This window comes from Rhea pennata, chromosome 1, assembly GCF_028389875.1.
Source record: "Rhea pennata isolate bPtePen1 chromosome 1, bPtePen1.pri, whole genome shotgun sequence".
Classification (NCBI taxonomy): domain Eukaryota; kingdom Metazoa; phylum Chordata; class Aves; order Rheiformes; family Rheidae; genus Rhea; species Rhea pennata.
Window position 1 is genome coordinate 54,593,407 of NC_084663.1, and position 23,204 is coordinate 54,616,610.

The 23,204-nt window shown below is 44.4% G+C and overlaps 3 protein-coding genes across 3 annotated transcripts; 2 read left to right on the forward strand and 1 right to left on the reverse strand.

The window, feature by feature from the left end:
* Window positions 1-3,990: 3,990 nt before the first annotated feature.
* Window positions 3,991-15,121, forward strand: LOC134146644 (cytochrome P450 2D17). The gene is made up of 9 exons (XM_062587073.1): window positions 3,991-4,367; window positions 5,542-5,713; window positions 6,443-6,595; window positions 7,272-7,432; window positions 7,554-7,727; window positions 10,815-10,956; window positions 11,996-12,183; window positions 13,078-13,219; window positions 13,747-15,121. The coding sequence occupies exons 1-9, from the start codon at window positions 4,155-4,157 to the stop codon at window positions 13,923-13,925; spliced, it is 1,524 nt and encodes a 507-aa protein (XP_062443057.1). The 5' UTR covers window positions 3,991-4,154; the 3' UTR covers window positions 13,926-15,121.
* A 995-nt stretch (window positions 15,122-16,116) lies between these two features.
* NDUFA6 (NADH:ubiquinone oxidoreductase subunit A6) lies at window positions 16,117-18,089 on the forward strand. The gene is made up of 3 exons (XM_062587111.1): window positions 16,117-16,281; window positions 16,823-16,938; window positions 17,895-18,089. Exons 1-3 carry the CDS (start codon window positions 16,155-16,157, stop codon window positions 18,024-18,026), a joined length of 375 nt encoding a protein of 124 aa, XP_062443095.1. The 5' UTR covers window positions 16,117-16,154; the 3' UTR covers window positions 18,027-18,089.
* Window positions 18,090-20,951: 2,862 nt separating this feature from the next.
* SMDT1 (single-pass membrane protein with aspartate rich tail 1) lies at window positions 20,952-23,199 on the reverse strand. Its single transcript, XM_062587098.1, has 3 exons — window positions 22,943-23,199; window positions 22,172-22,312; window positions 20,952-21,240 (listed from the first exon to the last, which is right to left on the reverse strand). Exons 1-2 carry the CDS (start codon window positions 23,096-23,098, stop codon window positions 22,175-22,177), a joined length of 294 nt encoding a protein of 97 aa, XP_062443082.1. The 5' UTR covers window positions 23,099-23,199; the 3' UTR covers window positions 20,952-21,240; window positions 22,172-22,174.
* Window positions 23,200-23,204: the final 5 nt, after the last annotated feature.

Genomic DNA, 23,204 nt, shown 5'->3' on the forward strand with positions numbered 1-23,204 from the left:
TTTCAGATCCATCGATGAGTGTTAGAGGAGAAGCAGTCAGTCTGCCTGGAGCCGAATGACAAATTTCTGAAAGCTCAAGAAAACACTCGGATTAGTTGACCACTGCTTCCCAGTTGGCTCCAGTATTAAAATGAAGAGGGAGAGAAGAGGAGTGTTTCCTTGGCTGCTGAAAGCTGCCCAGGAACCTGGACTTCAACCACACCTCTGCCAGGGATCGAGCGTATTATGCTGGGTAATCACAGAGCCAGCAGCTCTCATAAACAGGCGGTAATCTGTGCCCTCCATGCCCTGGGTGCCAAACTTGTGACCCTGGGGGAAGATCTGCAGGAGCACCCTGCAAATCCAGCCAGCAAACCCACCATCTAGGCATCTCCTATTAGGTACCAAAAATTAGGAGGTCACTTTGACTTAAGTTTCTTTCTCCACTGGTGACAGCAGCAACTGCTCACCTCACAGGGACGTTGGGAGGATAAGAGATCACCTGGTCCACACTCAGTCAGTCAGTGATGACCATGATGGAAAAGTCCAAAAATCCCCCACAGATCTGCTGTTCAGGCGTGGTGTCAACAGCAGGTGGAAATATAGGGTCTTGAAGCCAAATACTGTCATTGAAAAAGGGTTACTGAATGAGCATCATCTAGCTTGTGCACTGAATGAAGTGGGGGTCCTGTAGGAAGAACAGCATGGGATGATGATTCATATGGATCTTAGATGTGGACAAAAAGGCTTAATAAAAATGTGCAGGCAACTTCAGCACTTGCATTACCCTACTTCTGCAAGCTTCACTTTGCAAGATTAGTATTTTTTTTTTGTTTTTATTTCTGTTTTTATTACAGATTCTCTAGTCAGAGAACGGTATTGTCTGCATATAACTTTTGTAACATCACTCAGTATTTCTCTTAATTAACTGTACTGGGGATGGCACCAGCTAATATTACTATGTATGGGTTTGGGGATTTTTCCCTCCAGCTTAAAAAAAAATTCTCAAAATAGTACTTTGCTGAAAAAAATGCAGATGTTATCTCATCCTTATCCCTTTCTCCTTCTTTCTCTGAGAAAGAGACTTTTTTCTCTATTTTCTTTTTTGCTTATTTTGAAAATTGTTCTTTTGAAATGACCTAAACTATAACATTTGCTCTGGTCCTTTGCGGGGAAAGGTAATTCAAGCTCCTAACCAAAAAAAAAAAAAAAAAAGAAAAAGAAGAAAAGAAAAAAAGAAAGAAAGAAAAAGAAAAAGAGAGAGAGAGAGAAACTTGAGGCATTGTCTAATTTGCAGCCAGAAAGGGATAGAGGAAAAGATCATTTGTCCAAAGACCTTTTTGGAACTGTGTATATGGGGGTCACAGAGGTGGAGATTTTTTTTTTTTTTTTTTTGAGTTGGCACATTTCTTGGGTTGCTTTACAGCTTCACATCAAGACCAAACCCCAGGACGAAGAGCAGCAGGAGAGTTACTCTTCTGCTGTCCTTTCAGGGTGGTGTTTACTGAGTGTAAATCCACTTACTGAACTCTGATCCACCACCCTTCTGATAGCTGAGGGGTAAGTGATAGCCCTTTAACTCTAGCCATAACAAGCAAAAAGGAAAGAGCCCATGGTAGATATTTCTTCTCCAGCTGAAGTCTGTTAAGTTGGGAGCTCAGAATAAATAGCAACTGAAATGGCAACAGCCTTTTTGCTAATGGGGTGATCAAGGAAGTATCTACTGATAGTCTTGAAGCCTTACTTTCACATTTTTCACTTTCCATTTGAGGGGATGGGTCATGAAAGTGAATGTGAGAGGAACCCTTTGGTCACTTTTTAGCATCCAGCTGACTCTTGCTCAGGGGCCTGGCTGGAAATGACAGCGACAACAGAGGCAGAAGAGTCATTAAGCATCTCAGCTTTTCCAAAGTCCTTGGTTACTCAGTCCTCTGCCCAATGACCAGTGGGCCCACATGTTCCTTAGCCTTTCTTTTGCAGTCAGTGGACTTGAAGAAGCCTCTCTTGTCACCCTTCACATTCCTCAATGGCTCCAGTTCCAGCCAAACTTTGGCTTTTCTTACTCCAATTCTGCATGACAGGACAATGTCTCTATATTCTTCTCGCTTCCTCCTCCTGTGCAACTGCTCTTTAAATTTGAGCCCTGTCAGTTCCCTGTTTACCACTGCTGGCTTTCTGCCACACTTGCTCAGCTTTCTGCACACTGAAGCAGACTGTTCTGGTGCTTTGAGGAGGTTGTGCTTGAAGAGCAACCAGCTCTCTTGGGCCTCTTTGCTCTCCAGGTCAGTCTCCAGCAGGATCCTGCCAAGCAGATCTCTGAACAAGGTGAAAACTGCTTTCCTGAAGGCAAGGGCTGTAATGCTACTATTTGTTCTGCTCGTGTGGCTCAGGACTTTTAAACTCATGGTCGCTGCAGCCAACACTACCTATGATCTTCACATCCTGAACTGGGTCTTTGTTTTCAAATAACAAACCCAGCAGAACATCTCCCCCATTTGGCTCACTGATCACCTCTGTCAAGAAATTGTCTTCAGTATACCCCAGAAACCACTGTTGCTTGTGCTCAACCATATTCCCCTTCCAGCTAAAGCAGACCCATGAGTCCCTCGGCCTGCAGTTCTGTGAGATGGCTACACTGACTTGCTTTTCTTCATCAAGCAATCTGTAGTGGACACCTACCCCAACACTGCCCATGCTGCTCTGTACTCTTGTCCTGCCCACAAACTCTTGACTGGCTCATCACCTGTCCCAAGGCAGAGTTCTGGGCACTCCTCTGTGTAGAGCATGACCACTCCTCACTCCTTCCAGCTTGTCATTCCCCAAGGACCTGTGTCCTTCCACAGCACCTCTCTAGTCATTGGAATTATTCCGCCATGTCTTGTAATCCAAATGAAGTCATAGTTCTGCAAGTGTTTAGAGAAGAGTAATTCCTCCTGTTTATTTCTCATGCTGCCTGTACTTGAGATGAATCCTGGTCATGCTGCTTTCACAAGGGACATGCATGAGATTAGCCCATTGTGCATGTTCATAGTCCAATCAAGGGAGCCTCTGCATAAAAATAATGAACATTTAACCTCTTTGGGAAAGGGGCATTTTGAGGCTGTGGCTACAGACCAGAGGTCACTGCACTACCTTTCCAGGTGCAGCACTTTGCAGTCTGAGCTCTCCATCACTGTTGCAGCAATTGCTCCATCAGGAGCTTTTCTCTGCTCATGCTGAGATCACAGATCAAACTGTGATGGGTTTATTGCTTCTTCTTAGCTAGAACTGACTGTTATAATAGAGAGCTTTATAGATTTCCCAAGGCAGTGATGCCAGGAGTACACAGCTGTGCTGTTTTATGAAGTATTTGAACTATCTGCATAATTGTGTTTTCATTAGCGCTGTCCCAAAGGCTGGAAATTTAAGGGTCTTTTTGCAATATAGTTTCTGCTCCCCCCCCCACACACATTTGAGCTGTGGTCTACAAAAATCAAGGTCATCACACTGACTGACATGTGGAGTTGGATAATTATTATTCCCAGAAATAGAAATGATTTTTGAAGTGTCAGATCACTGTTTTAGGCCAATATCTGTGATTTCAGTGCTTGCTGTAAGACAAAGCTTAACCTAGCCGGAGGTTTCTCAAGCGCCAACGGAACAAATTTGCCCCACAAAGAGAAAGCCAAACAGTCTGAGTTTAGAAGCTACTTCTCCTTTGAATTGTCTGTGAAGGCAACACAGGTTTAAACTCTTTCAAAATCATCACTCGAGAATGTAACAAAACTGGATTGCTTATTCTGAACTGTGGTCCCAACTTGGCCACGGGACAGGGCACGGAAACATCCGGACCTCACCCAGCTCTGCCTCAAAGAGGGCACCACTGCAGAAGCTGTGGCAAGGCAAAAAAATTCGTAAGCTCTCATTAAGGAGGAGGAGGAGGGATCCTCATCACCACTCCCCCAGGGCTGATCTGAGCAAGAGGAGGAGCCTGGGGTTTAGGCCAATCCTCATAGTCACAGGCCACCAACTGCGGGGAGAAGGGAGCAGAAAGACAGAGGGAAAAACGGGTGGGAAAGAGAGAGAAAGCAAGGAAAAGAGGACAGCTACCTCTGGAAAGGAGAGGAAGAGGAGAGTGAGAGGCAGAAACAGTCCTGGGTCAAAAAAGGAAGACCGAGGAGCAGACAGGCTAGGAAATGGCATTGCTTCTGTGGCTGGGGTCCCAGCTGTCAACCTGCTGGAACAACATCTCCACCCTGGGAATTTTTCTCACAGTCTTCACTTTACTTCTGGATTTCATGATGCGCAGGAAGAAGTGGAGCCACTACCCGCCAGGCCCAACCTCCCTGCCATTCATTGGGACCATGCTGCATATCAATTTCCGCAGCCCGCACCTCTCCTTAAACCAGGTGAGCCCTAGATCCTACCAGGAACAGCCCCAGGGACCCTCAAGGGGCTGGGTGCAGCTGGGGTCCTAGGGAGTGAATCTGTGACAAAGAGCCCCTCAAATGGCCATGGGCCCGGGAGGGGAGGAGATGCCCAGGCATGATCCGATCAGAGGCAGGAGCTCTCACTCTTGCACAAAATCAAAGGGCAATGCCCTCTCCAAAGTCCAGGACTGAGCAAGTCAGAGCCCCGTACAGATAAACAAATAACCCCACACCAGCGCTTGCCAGCTTCCATCTTCAAATGCTTGTGGGAGCTCAGTGAGAGATGCTGTTTTACCCCCACAGTGGGTGATGTTGGCTCATCACTGGGGCCCCAAATTAACAAGTGGCCAGGTGTAGGGGCAAGGGAACAGAGAGATGGACAAGCAGGGGCAAGGGACCAAATAGCTCCGGGTTTGGGACCTGGCTGCAAGAGTGGCAATTCCCTGTGGGTTGCCTAAGCACGCCCACAGGCTCGTGACAGTTCCAATAAAGGGATCTGTTGTGGCATTTGCCCTGGCAGCAATGCACAAAATCTCTGTAACATTCTTATTCAAAGTCAGGATTTATCTTTTCAGCACAGCTTGCAGCTGGCTATATATATATTCCTTGCCCTGAAACTCCAGCATGGGACTGCCTTTTCCTACTGACTTGCTGAGAACTGGCCTCTGGGCAGATCTTTGGGAACAAACGTGTATAAAAGAAAACACGTATTACTTTATCATCAGTATTTCCTTCTAACAGAACAGACTGAGGGACTCAAAACTTGCCTAGCCTTTCAGACCAAAATAAATAAAAGTACATGCTGTTGAGTGTGAAGTCTTTAAAAATATCAAAAAATGTCCTGAACTCATGTTTTCACACAAAATCCAAAGTTTTTGTGCTTGGCAACAGTTTCACCAGGATTGCTGTATTCTAGACTTTTTCACCTAACACTGCTCTGATCCCTACTTCGGCTGATGTTTGACACTGCTGTGAGCTGTTGCCCTCAGAGAGTTTCCCATCGATTGTCAGCTGAAAGTTTCCTGATAAAAGCACCTCAAAATTACTAAATATAAAGGTCTTAAGGAAGGATTTTTTTTTCCTTTTTGGTGTTACTCTTTAGCAAAATTGCATGCAGGCTTATTTTCAGTGATGTACTTGTTTATCTTGGCAGCTTCATAAGAAGTTTGGACACGTCTTTCATCTCCAGAACTGTTGGACCAATCTGGTAGTGCTGAATGGCTATAAAACAGTGAAGGAAGCCCTAGTTCACAGATCGGAGGATTTTGCTGACAGGCCATACTTTCCAATGTATGAGCACATTGGCTATGGAAGTAAATCTGAAGGCAAGTGCTTTGGAAATGGACATTCCATGCTAGTGCTAGCACAGGGAGGGTCAGGTAGATGGAAGATTTTCCTAGCACAGTGCCTCCTTCTCATGTCACTCTGGTCATTCTCCTTGTACATTCTGCTACTTTTCTGTGGCCACAAAATCAGATTAGATGAAAAAATTCTCCCAGCTCTAGTTAGTGGCTGTGGAATGGCTTCATAGACTAGCATACCCCTCTTCTGTGGTGTGAGGACATGATCAGCTGTGCCATTTGCCTGCTGGCATTGAAGCTGGTAGATCCCATTGCCCAGTAGATAGTACTTATGCTACCACACTAGGTACATTTCACCAGCAGCACAAAAATTATCTTCTTCCAGGATAAACAGAGTATTATCTATCAACCTGTTCAGATCTCCTATCCTTTGCTTCTGTGCATGGGCACAATCTGCTACCCCAGTTCACACAAGCTGAGGACACAGCTCTGAATAGTTTAGGGGAATCATTTTACATTCCTTTCTTCTTTGCAACACTTGTCACTCTCAGAGAGTTCCCTCCCCATCTTCACTAACCATGTACGTGTATTAGAAGTAACTTGCGGTAACAAGTCCCTTGAATTGCTGAACAAACGAGCTGTACAAGATCAGACCCTTTCATCTATTCACACAAACTCACATTGGCTATTCTCTAGTGGACTTTATGTGGCGTACACATCAGCGCTCCTAATGTTTCCTGCTCATAATTCCAGGTATTGTTTTTGCAAGATATGGGCATATGTGGAAGGAGCTAAGGAAATTCACACTCTCTACCTTGAGGAACTTTGGGATGGGAAAGAAATCCTTGGAGGAGCGAGTGATTGAGGAAGCGGGATTTCTGTGCTCTGCAGTCAGTTCTGAAGAAGGTTTGTCACATCCAGAAAGGATGGGGGAACTGGTCTAAATAACTATCAAAAAAAGCAGTACAGTGATGCAGAGAGAAAAGTAACAATACAGCCACTCTCATTCACACACAGTGTTCTCTTTCTGAATGAATGCAGTTTCATGTCTCTATACATAACAATTATTGTCCCTGCTCTGCCTTGAAGCCTATGTTGCATAGTGAGGCTACTGTAACACCAATCAGTTTGAGATAGGAAGTAAACAGTCAAAATAAGTAATACAAGTCCCAGTAGAGGTAAAATATCATTATTTCTAGAATTGAGTAACTATTACCTTTATGAAGTTCAGGCCAACATATTGATATTATTAAACTTGATAAAAGTGAAGTGGACAGTTTTCGCAGCATAGCACCTGCCATTTAGACACAAAGAGATGTGTTACCTGGTGTATGACAACACAACGTTGCAACTCTTAGCTTTTCTTTGGGAGTTTCTCATTTAAACAATGATCAACCAAATACTAGTAGGAGATGAGAAGATCTGTTCCCAGTGTGATGCATTTCCACTTTGAGCAGTTTGGGGGCTTTTCCTCCTCCAGGCATCAAGAAGCTATTTGTGTGTGTATTCTCTTATGCTGATAGCTGTGCTACAATAGCTTAATGTTGCTTAGTCTTTGCTTGGTCTCCATTTTCATTTTTAGGTCGTCCTTTTGATCCGCGTTTTCTTGTAAATAATGCAGTCTGCAATGTGATCTGCACCACCATCTATGGAGAGCGTTTTGACTACGGTGACAAGACCTTCAAGGAGTTGCTACATTCGTTTGAAAACAGCCTGCGTGACGAGACTGGATTCTTGCCTCAGGTAACCCAATAATGTAATCTGGTCTGTAAAAAGCCACCCTTTGTTGCTTTACAGTACTATGTTTTCATTATTTTTTCTTTTGCATAATGTCTTGTCTCTCTTTCTGGTTCTGGTATCCCAGCTTCTTAATGTGGTCCCTTTTTTGTTGCGCATCCCTGGAGTGCCACAAAAAGTCTTTCAAGGGCAAAAGAAGTTCATGGACTACATAGACGTTTTTGTACATAAGCACATGGAGAACTGGAACCCTGCTTACACCCGAGATTTCACTGATGCATTTTTAAAGGAAATGGAGAAGGTAGGAAGAGAACTGCAGAACTCAGGGTCCGAAGTTAATTCCTCTTCTTATTTAAGCTTCTTGATGAAAGCTGATTTTCCTCATGAAGCTCTAAAAATATATCTTGCCAACTATTCTCCTATTTATTTCATTTCACTTTATATCTCATGAAGAAAGGTGTTGACTTTTTCATGCTGTCTTAAGAGACATGTTCTCTTAACTAATCTGATAGCCTTCTGTGGTGGAATGACTGGCTGGGTAGATGAGGGGAGAGCAGTGGATGTTGTGTACCTTGACTTCAGCAAGGCTTTTGACACTGTCTCCCATAACATCCTCCTAGAGAAGCTCAGGAAGTGTGGGTTAGACGAGGGGACAGTGAGGTGGATTGAGAACTGGCTGAAAGGCAGAGCTCAGAGGGTCGTCATCAGTGGCACAGAGTCTAGTTGGAAGTCTCTAGTGGCATCCCCCAGGGCTCAGTACTGGGTCCCATCCTGTTCAACTTCTTCATCAATGACCTGGATGAGCGGACAGAGTGCCTCCTCAGCAAGTGTGCTTATGATATCAAGCTAGGAGGAGTAGCTGATACACCAGAGGGCTGTGCTGCCCTTCAGAGAGACCTGGACAGGCTGGAGAGGTGGGTGGAGAGCAACCTCCTGAGGTTCAGCAAGCGCAAGTGCAGGTTCCTACTCCTAGGGAGGAATAACCCCCATGCACCAGTACAAGCTGGGAGCTCACCTTCTGGAGAGCAGATCTGCAGAGAAGGACGTGGGAGTGCTGGTGGATGACAGATTGACCATGAGCCAGCAATGTGCCCTTGTGGCCAAGAAAGCCAATGGTCTCCTGGGGTGCATTAGGAAGAGTGTTGCCAGCAGGTCGAGGGAGGTGATCCTGCCCCTCTGCTCAGCCCTGGTGAGGCCTCATCTCGAGTACTGTGTCTGCTTCTGGGCTCCCCAGTACAAGAGAGACATAGAGCTACTGGAGAGGGTCCAGCGTAGGGCTACAGGGATGATCAGAGGGCTGGAGCATCTGCCCTATGAGGAATGGCTGCGAGAGCTGGGCCTGTTTAGCCTGGGGAAGAGAAGACTGAGGGGGGATCTGATCAATGTGTATAAGTACCTGAAGGGAGGGTGTCAGGGGGACGGGGACAAACTCTTTTCAGTTGTCCCATGTGACAGGACAAGAGGCAATGGGCAGAAATTGAAGCACATGAAGTTCCGCCTGAACGTGGGGAGGGGGAATTTCTTCACTGTGCGAGTGACAGAGCACTGGCACAGGATGCCCAGAGAGGTTGTGGAGTCTCCTTTTCTGGAGATCTTCAAGGCCCATCTGGATGCAACCCTCACATGCTCTAGGTGACCCTGCTGAGCAGGGAGGTTGGACTAGATGATCTCCAGAGGTCCCTTCCAACCTTACTGATTCTATGATTCTATTATTTTCTATCTTCAGTTTCCCTTGATTGTGCAGCAGCTCCCTCCTCCTTTACAGTTTGTCTGCAACAAGTTTTTAAACTTTTAATTGATCTCATATTGGTATATAGAAAAATCAAAACACCATTTATATAGCATTTAAAAGGCAATGAATGAGATTTCACTAATATTTCTAAGTCTGCTCTGGACAACAAGTCAACATGCAAAATTTGTGTTCTTCAGAGCCTTAATGACCTGACAGCTCAAAATCATTTAGAAAAGAGCAACAAGAGGATAGATTTTTGGTACCGCTGCCTGCTCAGCACCCTGCCTTCAAATCAAGCTATGACTTGGAAAGATGGCATCACCTGTGGGATGTTTGTCTTTGAATTGCTTTATAAATAATTAGTTTATTTCATTGCCCTTCTATGGATAAGATGAAGGCCTAAATCTGAATTCCACTGAAATTAAAAGGAGTCTCTCCTTTGATTCAGCTAGGTCTGTATAAAATTATGTGACATGTGTCAGCCTATCTATCCACTAAATGTTTCTGTGCATGGATTCACTAAATTTCAAGTGCCAGATGAGCAATAATAGTAAATTCTGTCTGAGAATTACTTCCACCATATGAGTTCTCAGGATAGACTGCTTCTCTGCATAATGGATTCTGCTGTACTGTGGGGTATCAGGCACCTCCCATGTGTGTATTAATCACCTAGCTCACACAGGTAGCGCAACATGACCTACGTTACTCTGCATTGAGCTGTACTATTCAGTGGCAGAAATGTTTTTACTTATGAAATTTGAGCCTGACTACGTTCCCTCTTGTCACATACCTCTTCTCTTCACTAAGACCCCTTGATAAGTTAGCCTGGAAAATCCCACCACTGGGTTAATTTTGGTCAGATCAGTCCCATAACACCCTTCCTGTAGGTGTTTTATTTGAATAACTGTTGAGTCACCAAACACCTTTTTAACTGCTATCCATATTACAACAGCATCAAAATATGCAGAATAACTTACCAGAAGCTAATCCCTAGGAAAGAAAAGCATAAAAAGGATTAGAAAAGACAAGCAGATGAACTCTTGCAGGGAGCTTGTCATATCTCATATACTAAGATATTTGATATCAATTAACATTTGGATGAGATACCAGTTTTACTGAAACTAGTGCTGCAGACTTAATAGGCAGCAATGGTACCCCAATATTCTTTTTTTTTTTTTTTTTTCCGCCAGTGGTAAGAAAATATCAGGGCAGAAGTAGAGAAAAGCTGTAATAACTCCCTCAAAATACAGTTAATTTTGCATGCCACATGAACACAGCCTGCTCTCCACTGCATGGGTTTTCTGATCTGATCAGTCCTGAACAATTCTGTTTCCCCTCCTTTGGGGGAGTTTGTCCTGGTAGCTAGCAGCGGCTTGCTGTGTGAATTGCGAGCACAAGATGATCACTTCTGACTTGAAGACAGGCATAATATTCATCTCTCAGGGTATGGGCTGTAACTGATGGCTTTGAAATGCATGAGGTGACAGGGTCACTGAAGTACATTGATCATATACACACAGTTGCCTATGTTACACTTACTTTGCCAATGACTAAATGTTTTGGTCAGCAAAAATGTATCAGTACTTCTCTAGAACAATGCTCTTACTTCCCAGCAAATATCTTTGGTCTAATCACACTTTTTTTTGCTTTACTCAGGGTAAGGTGGCTGAAGAGAGTGGTTTCAATTATAAGAACCTTCGTATGGTGACAGCAGACTTGTTTATGGCTGGTTTTGAGACCACCTCCACCACGCTCCGGTGGGCGTTTCTGTACATGCTTCTCCACCCAGAAATACAGAGTAAGTGAAAGGACAGTTAGAGATGTGGCTTGTTCCTGTCAACTCTCATTTTTCTCTAAGGAGAGTGAACATCTTCTATCCATGGTTTGAGATTTTTGCAATAAGAAATAGCTTTGGTGTTTGTGAGTCTAGAAGAAACCAGTAGAGACAGTTTCCCTAATACTTAGGGGGGATACTACTTTCCATGGCCAGAGTAGTCTCCTTCCTATACGTGGAAGAGATGCTAATCTGTTTTAATTCTCTAATGCTGCACGCCCAAGTGTGCTTGAAGCCACAGAGAGGAGGGGTAAGATAGGGTGTCCAGTGACAATACCTTTATTAAAGACATTGAGCACAAAGAGTAGTTTTATAGATTGCTCTGAGCAACTGAAAGTCAATGTATTTCCCTTTAGTTTCTGCTTCTCTCTATAACTGCTTGTCCTGCTTGACCCACTGTCTACAGAGTGCATGCTATCAGCTTTCCTACAACTTGAACCAGCCCTTTCTGTTTGTCTAAGGAAGTTTTGATTCCTTCGTTGCTCTGCTTTCTGCAGTGAAAACAAACAAACCAAAAAAACAGAACCAAAGCAAAAAACAAAAAACAAAAAACAAAACAAAAAAAAAACCCACAAATCTGCCTATGAGATCAGGAGTTGGCAAACAAGGAACAGATCTGGGGCATCAGGGAAATATCCCAGAAGTTAGATGAATCAACACTTGGTCCAGTCAGGCACCAGGCATTTGTATGTGCTGGTTCCCCTTTCTAATGTCTAAGTGATGCCAGTAACTGTCAGCAGCACTGACACTTCCACTGGGTAACTGTCCTGTAGTTGATACTGGTACAGCTGAAATATTCTAAAAAAACATGTAGCCAAATGTTACTACAACATATTCAAACAGAAAATAGCTCCTAAAGGCTACAGTCAAGTTTAGCTCTTTACTGTGTCAGGAATTGCTTAAATAAAGAGGAAGAATCTCTGCTCCAGAAAGTTTAGACAAAAGTAAAAGCGGAATATCTTGAAATATGCTGCATCGTCTTCAGTGTAAAATGTCTTCTCAGGTAAGGTCCAAGCAGAGATTGATAAAGTGATTGGCAGAGAGAGATCACCCACAACGGAAGACCGAGTGAACATGCCCTACACCAATGCTGTGATCCATGAAGTACAACGTTATGGGGATATCATTCCTCTTGGAGTACCTCATATGGCATATCGGGATGTCGATTTTCAAGGTTTCTTCATTCCCAAGGTGACTGTGGCCAGACAGGCAATGTGGCATCTTTTCCCTGTGCAGATGCCAGGCTTAGGTGGGAGGGAGGCCAACATGACTCCGTCACATTCCACTTCTAGCCTTGAATCAGTTGCTGGTGAGTGCTGAAGTGGGGAATTTTGAAACGCTAAGACCAGACAGCCACGTTTATGCTCTAGGTTAATGCTGGTTAAGTGGGAATCCAACAACTGTAGTGGCAGCTCAACAAGAAGGTTTGCTTTTCTCTAGATGAGCTGACTTTCACTGCTTCTGTTCTAAGGGGAAGGTAAAGGAGCATAACGGGCTATTTGGAGGCATATGGTGACTTTCTCAGGCTGGTAGTAGTTAAAACGCTGAAGCTATTCAGATGCCACTGGCATTCAGTCCATTGCTACTGTAAGTACACTTCTGTCCTGACAGTATTGGCAGCAATGAAAGCCTGGTATATTATTTTCAGCATTGCGTTATCTCCTGTAGCTTAAAACATTGACATGTGAAACAGGAAGCTTTGCAATTTTCCACAGCCCATATGAAGTTTGGGCTTTGAAGTCTGTTAGTTAGCTGTTTCTCTCCAGCTATACAACAAATCTAGGGAGTGGAGGCTGTTTCCACAATGTGACAACGAAACTGGCCTTTGCATGCAATTGCCTTTGTAAGGATACAAATTACAAGAGTTCAAATGCTTCAGAACAGGCACTAGACAGGGTTGGGAAAGTTCCCTGCTGTATTTCTATTTTCAATTACATGTAGAAGAGGAGTTCTGTGCCTTATTCTGAAGTACCTAATGATAGCTGCTGTTAGAGGAGAGATTGACTAGAGACCAGCACTGATCTGTTGTGCCATGATAATCTTGCTGTTCTCACACAAGTTGTTTCCTCTTGTGGACGAGCGCAGGGGACGACAGTCATCACCAACTTGTCTTCCGTGCTAAAGGATGAGGCAGTCTGGAAGAAGCCAAACCAATTTTACCCAGAAAACTTCCTGGATGTGAATGGGCAGTTTGTGAAACAAGAGGCCTTCATGCCTTTCTCAGCAGGTAAATCTAAGGGGAGGATCTAGTTGCCCATGCAGAAGCCAGGTACAGAACAGGAGGGATGATCTGCCTCCTGAAAGTGGGAAGCCTCTTTCAGAAACTCTCTCAGAAAAAACCTGGAACAGGCTGACAGAGAGGCTGCAGATTTCCACCCTTCAAAACTATCTGGCCAAGGCCCTGAGCAACCTGAACTGGTTTTGAAGCTAGATCTAACTTTGAGTCTGGTCCTACCTGGAGTAGAGGATAAGACTACAAGACCTGCAGGGAGCTCTTCCAACCTAAATTATTCTGTAATCCTATGCACATACAGTGGATCTGTCCACATCTAACTAGCTGGGAGCATCTGTACCCTTTGGACTTGGTTAACAGAGCACTTACCTTCTTCCTTCCCTCCACCCTGAACGAAAAAATCTATTGATCCTCTGATTCACTCCATCCTGTGGCTACACACAGAAGGTGCTTCTCCCGCAAAGGTTTCAGTGTGTTTTAGTGTTCTCTTTCACAGACAATTTCTACTCCCTTTCTTGCAGGTCGCCGCATTTGCCTGGGGGAACAGTTGGCAAGGATGGAGCTCTTTATTTTCTTTACCGCTCTCCTGCAGAAATTTACGTTTGTACTCCCGGAGAATCAGCCCATGCCACGTCAGGATGCTTACTTTGCCATCACGTGCGCTCCATACCCCTACCAACTTCGAGCTGTCCCAAGATAAGTGCACGTTGCTCTCTTTACACCCAAAGAGAATGCTGTAGTTCGGCTGGGCTTTGTCATTAGTGGTGGAAACAGCACATAACTAATGAAAGAATACTACTCCTAAATTACTGCTTAATGTACTACAAGGATATATCAGATAAAAGACAATCCTTTGCTCTTGCTCATTTTAGAAGAAAAGAAGTTAAAAAAAAAACCTGTGAGATACTCTAGTCCCACTCCCTTCCTTGTCTGCCCCACTGCACACAGCCACTCTTGGTCTTCCACGCTGTGCTGGCCAGGCCAGGGCAGTGTGTGCCTCTGTATATCCTTCCTCCTGGGGCCCAGGGGAGTCCAGCTCTGGCTGAGTTCCTGCAGAAACAGTTCACTCACTGCCAGTTATTTGATTTGGTATGTGGTGTCTGTGGGCAGGGCAAGAGCTTCAGCTGTTCTCACAAGGTGACATTTAAATACAAGGGAACATGTGCTTTCAGGATCGCGCTCCTGAAAAAGCTTACCATTTGATAAATATATAACCCCTTCATTACTTCTGCTATTGCATATTCTGCCTTCATTTACAGGCCTGACAACCACTATATTATACTAAGTCTCTGATAAAAGTAAATACAGTATCCATAAATAATCAATATTATGTCTCAGCCCCAAAAGCAGATAATTTGTGAAATAATACTGGATTTTCTGCAAATTATTTTTAGAGAAGAATCCTGCTGTTTAGATTTACTGTCGCCTACATAATTAGTTTCTGAAAAATGCTTTTTTTTCTGGTGTTATATAAAGTGAGCTCTTGGGCAGCACCTTTGGTACTCATAAAGGGATGGGGATATGCTGCTGTTTGAAACAGAACAGATTTCAGAGGTAGCTTTCTCCTTCTTCCTGTGATATTTCTGACAAAATGGCTTGCAAGGTGCTAAGGAGATCAGACATGCTGATGTTTAGATTAGTAGGAACTAAATTTTAACCATGTGACTGGAAAGATTGCAGCACAAAGGAGCTCAGTAGCATTGTCTCAGCTAAAAATCTCAAAAAAATCTGTATGTGCACACACTCACAGGTATCCTTCTAATAGTAAATGTTAGAAGCTATGAAAGCTATTGAATTATGCAAATACTTGCTAGTAACTTTTGATATAACTTCAGCAGGAATTTATGCTTTTCATCCACAAAATCATCCAAAAGAATAAAAATGATCTGAAAAGTCTGGGATTTTTTCCTCCTCTCATCCTTGTGGTTGTCTCACAGTTCTGCTGTACATCAGCCTCAAATACTCACTTGATAGTTCTCTGCTTACAACCAGAATGCAGTTTCTTTTATGATCCTTTTAGTGCTGTTTGGTTGGTTCAGTGACCCTGAACTGAATATTTATGAAGTTACCAGCATGAAGTCATGTTTTTTTAAGAAGTTTCGGTGAAGTAAACCTAAAAATAGTCAGAAAGAAGAGATCTCAGCAATCATATCGCTGGATTAGGAGCCAAGGTATGTCTAGAGCAGGGAGTTTCTTTTTTAACATGCATGAACACACTCAGAAGAGTGAAAGCCAATCTGAATGTGTGAATATCAACTGGTGGTATTTTGGAAGCAGGGTTTTGCCCCTGGCTAAATAGAAGAATCTGGCCACCATGAGTACAGTTCCCTGGTCAATGGCCTTCAACATCCTAAATCCCTGGTGCTTCAGGAAAAAAAAAGTTTCAAAGGAAACATGAGTTAATCAGAAAAATACATTCTAAGGACATCAAACTCACAAACTCAAAGGCTACCTAAGCGACCCTGAGAGAATGGCTTAGACAGGTGTATCTAAGATAAAAGGGAACAAATGAAAGGACGACTGCAGAACACAGGTCTGGTGCTGACGGACAAGGCGGAGAGTTCTTCGGGACAAAAATGAACGCTACCACGCGTCAGGGAACGCCGGCAGCAAGCGTTGCACTGCGCAGCACCGTCAGAAGAAACGGCCGCTACCCCAACGGCGGCCCTAGCTCTTGGCAGCCGTTGGGAAACGTCCCGGCAGCCACCGCGGCGGGAGGCGGCGAAGAGCCACAAACACTCTGCTCCTCCCCCACCGCCCGCGGCGATTGACCACGTGGGAGGGCCTCGGGCCGCCGCTATTTGCCAGCGACGGGGCGCGCCCCGCCCAAAAGCTGAGGAGTGGCAGCGCGGCGGCCCAATGAGACGCCGCGGAAGGGGCGGGCCGTGGCGCGCCATGCGAAGCGGTGGGCGGGGGTGGTCGCGGCAAGATGGCGGTGGCCGGCAAAGGAGTTGTGTCCACGGCCGTGAAGCCGATTTTTAGCCGGGACTTGGGCGAGGCGAAGCGACGCGTGAGGGAGCTGTACCGAGCCTGGTACCGCGAGGTGCCCAACACCGGTGAGGGGAAGGAGGGGGCTTAGCGCCGACCGCGCATGAGCGGGCGAGAGCGCGAGCTCAAGGTCGTAACGGCCGTCGCGCCGCCGTTGGCTTCTTAAAGGGCCAGTCCAGGGCCCTGCTTACCCGTGTCTTGGAGCGTGTGCAGGGTCCCTTCTCGCCCCACCGCAGCCCTCCGCTTTACGCTGCCAGGTTTGCCTTGCCCTGGCTGCCCGACTTTCTCCGTGCCTGGATGCTGAGGGGAGGTCCGGCCTCCGCACGCTTGTTTACCGGGTGAAATCGGTTTTGTTTTTCTGGTTAAGTAGAGGATAAGTGCACGTTTAATTCTCCCTGATAGGGATGTGTGGCATCACTGTCTGCCTTCTTAAAACTGCACCGGTTTCGCATCGTGACTGTGTTGGGTATTTGTTTTACATTAGTAAAGTCAGCTAAGCTGGCAGACACTGCAAGTGTAGGATCTCGTAGGGTTGGAACCGAACACTTTTAGCAGAAAAACTTAAGAGCAAGTTAGATAACTTCTGTCAGTGTTCTCTGCTTTTTCTAGTACACATATATCAGCTGGACATCACAGTGAAACAGGGACGTAACAAGGTGCGGGAGATGTTCATGAAGAATGCTCATGTTACAGACCCTCGGGTGATTGACTTGCTGGTTATTAAGGTACAAACAAATTATTTCTGTCTTACTGAGGCCACAGTAGGTGAAAGTGGGTAATTGGTGGTGAGTGTGATGGATAATAGGAGCTATTTAACTGATCAATTTTATCTCAGCTTGCTTTATGGATGAGCTAAGCTAATTTGGACCGCAAAAGACTTCTCTCTAGTGACAGAGCTTGTTGATAAGAAAAGCAAAGGAATAATGCAAATACCAAGAGCAGGGTAACACTTTGAAACTTGTCTGGGCCGCAGTACTTGAACTCTGCAATTCTAATGGATTAGAAAGCTTCCAACCAAGCCTTACCGTGCTCATCTGTGGTGCTTCATGCATTTCAAGACCACTAATCTATCTTTAAATGATTGAAAGTCTAGAAACAGAGTTCTACGTATTACATTAGGTGATACCTCCAGACAGTTTGATTCTGCACTGTGCTGCTATCCTCTGAAGCCAGTACAATAATTATTATGCTAGAGTTGTGAAGAATGTGGTATGATTAATATCTCTGTGGTAGTGATGTCGGTGCAGAGCACTTATCAGTAATTTTACTTAGTTTTACAGCTAATGCGCTGGTATTCCAAAAGTGCTTTTAAATAGAGATGTGGGAAAGTTAGGAATATTATACAGACGTGCTTATGGGGTGCCAAGGACAAGAGAAACAAGTTAGGTTCTAGAAAGAGGGCAGGGCCCCTTGCTTATTCCACAGGGCTGGGAAGCTGTACAGTAGAGACAACCAATCTGCTAATGTAGGACAGAAAGCACTGAAATCTTAAGACAAGAACAGCATATAAACGATGCAAGGAATCTTTTGAGTACAGCAGCTATTTAAATTTTTAAAGCTTTTCTTAAGATTAAATGTGGTCATAAGCCAAAGAGCACACAAATGACTTTTACAATGGTATATAGTTAGAACTCGGTTCTAATTAAGAATTAGTCTAAGGCATTTTTTTGTTTGTGCACAGGGAAAAATGGAACTTCAAGAAACTATTAGTGTATGGAAGCAGAGGACTCATGTCATGAGGTATTTCCACGAGACGGAAACTCCACGACCTAAAGACTTTTTGTCCAAATTCTATGCAGGCCACGATCTTTGAGACAGACTGAGTGTATCTTGCTGCCTTCTATTACAAATAAAGATCTATATGGCAGAAGGAAAATCTGTTCAGAAAGAGTGTATACCACTGTGTATATAGGAGCCTAATGACTAAATCTGAATTCAGTGTGTGTGTGTGCACAAATCATTATGAACTGCATGAACAGCTGTGATTTCCTGAATTTTGACAGTGTTTATTTTCCATGGGTAGAGTTTGTCCCAGCACTTGCCCTGGAGTACTAGTGAATAACCAGAATATAATCTGGTTGTGGAGTTTTCTGCATAGCCTGCAGGCCTGTGTATAGGTGTTAGCTCCCAGGAAGAAAGAGAAGACCATCAGAAAAGGCACTGTAGTAATAGAAATATTTTTGTGCCTGAGGCCCATCTGTCTTCATGCAATGTTTTGCAATTTCATGATACGACTTTGTTGACCATGTTTTTACTTTGAGAATATTCTCTGTTTACCTCCTACCAGAGAATGGTGTAAAATCCAGTAGGCCAATAAAGCCTTTTATACAATAGAAGATCAGTAGAGTCTCTGTTTCCCTGCTGCAAAATGGAGTTATCTGGGAAAATGTATCATTATCTAGAATGGGGAGGCTCCATAAGAATGTCTGAATGCATAGTAGAACATAGTATCCTACCATCACCTCCCTAATTAAATTGGGAAGTACTAGCTAAATTGTTGAGAAGAGTAAGCAGAATTTGCTCTTTCATCAGTGAAAACATTTTCAGCAGGTAACTAAATGCTGCAGCACTCCTGTGTGCAGCCAGCATTGAATCCTTGTAGCGTGCTTGAACTTATTCTTGCCTAAATACCATTTTGGTGGTCTTCTCCATATGAGATCTGTTAGGCCACGCTTCTTGGGGCTGTGTGTGTGCACGTGTACCTAGAAGCTTTAGGGGTGGAACATTTTTAGGACCAGGCTGAAGAAGGACAGGCTACAGGATCAAGCAGCAATAAGGAGCAGACATGCTGGTTCCCAAGAGCAGATGAACTGAGCAACCACTTCCTAAAAAGCCTTGGGGAAGCAGGGAGCAACTTAGATACTGAGTACTTCGAGAACTTGTCAAGTGCCTTCAAATAACAATGTCCGACTTGCTCAGTTTGCAGGTTCCCTTTTTTGTCAGTTGTACATGGATCTGTCCTACCTAAGCTAGAGAGCGCTACAGAGCAAACATCAAAATCATTGTCAAACAGTGAGTGAGTATGGCTGTTTGAACTATATGTTGTGCAAATGTGTATGTGTACTGTCACAAAATTGATATGTCACCTGAAATGAGATCAAGTTATATGTAATTTAAAGATGCAAAGCAATTCGGTATGTTTACAAAATAAAGCTAAGGAGGGCAGTACCATAATGTTAGATATGCCACAGCATGGAATCTACTGAAAGCATAGTCTAACCATAAGAACTCTGGCAAAGCTAAGTAGTAACCGTTCACTGTTAGGAGGTGAGATTAACTTAAATTTTACATTTAATTTAAAAGATTAAAAAAAATAGTTGAGAAAGTTTTTACCCTAACCTCCTTAAAATCAAAAGTAATCTAATTGTGATAAAAGATGAGATTTCTGTTGAGAGATCTTTCTTGAAGAAAAGTAATAGGAATTGCTCAATTTGAGAGATGTTGATAGATTTCTTTTTTTTTTCATGAGGAAGCATTAATCTTGGGTACCAATAAGCCAGGAAGTTCTTACTTGTATTTTCAGATATAAAGGCACAATGTACATTCTGTTGGAATGCATCTTGCGTCCCATATCTGTTAATAAATGGGAGGTAATCACAGCCAAAAAGGCAAAGATTACGGATTTTACAGAATAATCTGCTGCAATGTATAAATCTGAGGATTTCATTTAAAACAAAAGCTTCCCAATTACAAAAAATAGGTATACTATTATGTAAACTCAGGGTGTGATTGTAAAGCAGTGCTGATAGCATTTGCTCCTTGGAAGAGCCAGGGGTCAGCCTCCCTGCTCTCTCACTGCCCTCTCCCTCATGCAAATACCTCTACAACTGCATAACCATCCAGACTAGGGGAGTTGACATTAAAAGAAACTTTGCTTTTTAACAGTTACTTGAATCCTGAAGGGAAAAGTGGCAGTCAAGAGGCCAAATTTAGTGTCCGGAAATGGAGACAGATACAAATGCTTCTCCTTGTGACAATACTGGCTTAAAAAAAAAAAAAAAAAAAAAAAAAGGGGGGGGGGGAGAGAGAGAGAGAGAGAACACATTTAACCATAGTATTTCCAGTTACTTGAGAAAACAACTGGCATTCCACTGGCGTGAAGTAACAGAAGATATCCTAGGCACACACTAGCAGTAAAGAAAAGATCTTAAAAGTTTATTATTGATGATTTAACTGCCCTAATGAACACTTCTGAGGAAAGAAAAAAGAAAGGTTGAAATTTACACACAATTAAGAAAATAAATATATTATGGCTTATACAGAAATACAAAACAGCAATTACAAGGTATCTGTGGCCAGAGCATTTAGAGACAACCTCCTTATTCTTAAAGAAAATGCTGTAAAACACATTATCTTAGTTAAGTTTGCCACTCATTATCTTAAGCTTTCCACTAGCAAATCAGCTCAGAACTTTGACTCTGCAAGGTAATACTCTGTTTAATCCTCAGTGAGATGAGGTTAATGATGTTTCTGTCAGACACAACTGCATCCTGCCACATTATGGAGCAATATTACTTGAACTGTAGTGCCAGCATCAACGTGCACACCATGCTTTTAATGGGAGTCCGTTGTGGGACTGCTTGTTCCTCTAGGATTCCTGCTGTGCACATTACACGTCACAGTACGGAATCTCAGGGAAAGGACACATAACCGCACATATGGAGGTAGAAAGGTTAAAACAGAAATGCAACATCATAAGCACGTAATCTATAAAGACAAAAACAAGAAAACAAAGCCGTACTTCTCAGTCTGTTGTTCTTTAATTATGTTTTTCATTTAGCTAGTAAAAGGAATCCCAAGCAGTCTTTTGTGAGGCGAAGCTAGTGTATGCAAGGATGTAGTCCTATCAATTACTCCCTTCAACCTTGATCTATAATTTTCTCTCATACAGACATGCAAAGGACAATTACTGGCAAAGGGGATACAGGGCTCCCTGCCCTTCCTCTTTAGGAAGGGCAAAACACAGGTGACATGTCAGAAACATTTCTTTGCCAATAGCTTCCTCATTTCTGTTCTTCCATTAAATTCTGCAAAGAGATTAAAAAAATAAAAACATTATTTGCTAAAGGATCAGCCTTGTAATATTCTTCAGATATACTATACCAAGCTCCAAACTGTACCTCTCCCCACAAACCATGCAAGGTGGTGGTTTACATAAAACAAACTTCTAATAGGCCACTGTGCTTTCCAACTTTTAAATTCCTTGTCTTTAGCTACTACACAGTATGTTATGGAAAATTCCTTTATCAAATATAACACCTCCACTAGACTGATTCCTGGAGCTGAGAAAGAATCAGACGCACTCAACCTAAAATTATTACACAAGAAGGGCAAGCCTAACAATAACATAAAATGGAAGTAAGTATGGTGTAGAGTATATACATTTCTGCTTTTCCTTTATCCGATGACTCCAAAATAGCCAGCTGAGATCAGTGTTGTAACAACTGATCAGAACAACCTGACACTTTGATCTGATGGATTCCAGAATTCTCTCAAATTGTTGACTTCTACATCAGAATTTCATACAATGAGTGATTATTACTTAAAACAGTCATTCTACCAGTTAGCAGAAGGCTTTTAAACAGGTAACATGTAATAACATTTTGATACTGAAGTGCCTCTTTTATTTTTGTGGTATAGACCTATAGTTCTTCACTGACTACAGTTTATTTCTGGTGCAAATGACAAGATCTAAAACGGTATCAGTTTACTATAATCATGAAAGAATTTATGCTGTAGAGACTTCACATTCAGACACAGGTCAGGCCTACTCCAGTGTAGGAGAAAAAAAAAAGTTCATAGCCAGGGGTAATACAGTTGCATGCGTCTATGGGTTTAACCACAAGTGTGTCTTTGAAAGCTGTTGATCTCTGTATTTCCTAGTGTGTCATTCTCCGCCCTGCCCCCAGCCAGCAAGAAGCACAAATAATTAGACCGCTAGTGACGTTAACGACATACCCTTTAATCGTCGTCGTCGTCGTCCTCTGGGACAAAGATATCGTGTTCTTCAAGTAGGGCTGCGAAGTTCTTACTGATCTGAGTTCCGACATACAGGAAAGGGATCACAACGCTAAATACTCTGAGGAGGCCGAAGGGCATCTACAAGGATCCAGTTGGAAAGGATAAAGCTTTACCAGCAAGTTTCACTCTGAAACAATTTACATACTTCTGGCTCTACAGACACGCAGAGGGCAAAGCCAGGGGAGTTCGTCACGCCGGGGCCGAACCCACGAGAGCACCGCACCGTTAAAAGCACTTCGGTTGCGGGAAGCGAGAAACCTGCAGGGGATTCAGGACGAACAGCGGCAGCTAAGGCAAAACACCGCTGCCAGTGAGAAACGCAGCAGGGGCGCTACGCCACGGGGCAGGGGGAGGACGCGAGGGGCAGAGGCAGCGCCCGCCCGCGGTACCGCCTGCTTAGCTGCAAGCCCGGCCCTGCCTCGGCGGCGCTTTGAACACTGCCCTGAGGCGAGCAACTGCCTAACGCCGGATACACCTCGAACAGAGCGTTCAAACTGGCCGTGACCGGCACCGCGCTCCCGCCAGCGCTCCCGCGCCCCCCGCCCCGCCCGCGGCCTCCCCGCTCATTAGCCTAGCCCCCTGTCACTCAGCGCCGCCACCGCCCGCCGCAACCCACACGGCTGCAGCGATTGGCCAACGCTGCCATCAATACGTTGCTCCCTGCCGCCCATTGGCTGCCTTCCTTCGCCCTCCCCTCGACTGGCTCACCTTAACCGGCTGGGGCAAAATGGCGCCGCTGCGAGTGACGGTGGCTCCGCGGGAGGGCACAACGGGCACGACCGGGGCGCGGAGCAGTCCGCCCGCGCCCGCCCGCGCCGAGGGAGCCGCGGCCGCTGCCAGGAAGCGCCCGGCTGCCGCTGCCATTGTCCTTCCTGCCTCTCGCCCGGTGCTGGAGTGGCCGAGGCGAGGCGGCAGCGGCCCGCGGCGGCGCCAGCCAGCTCTCGCGATGCTTGGCCGGGGTGAGGGGAGG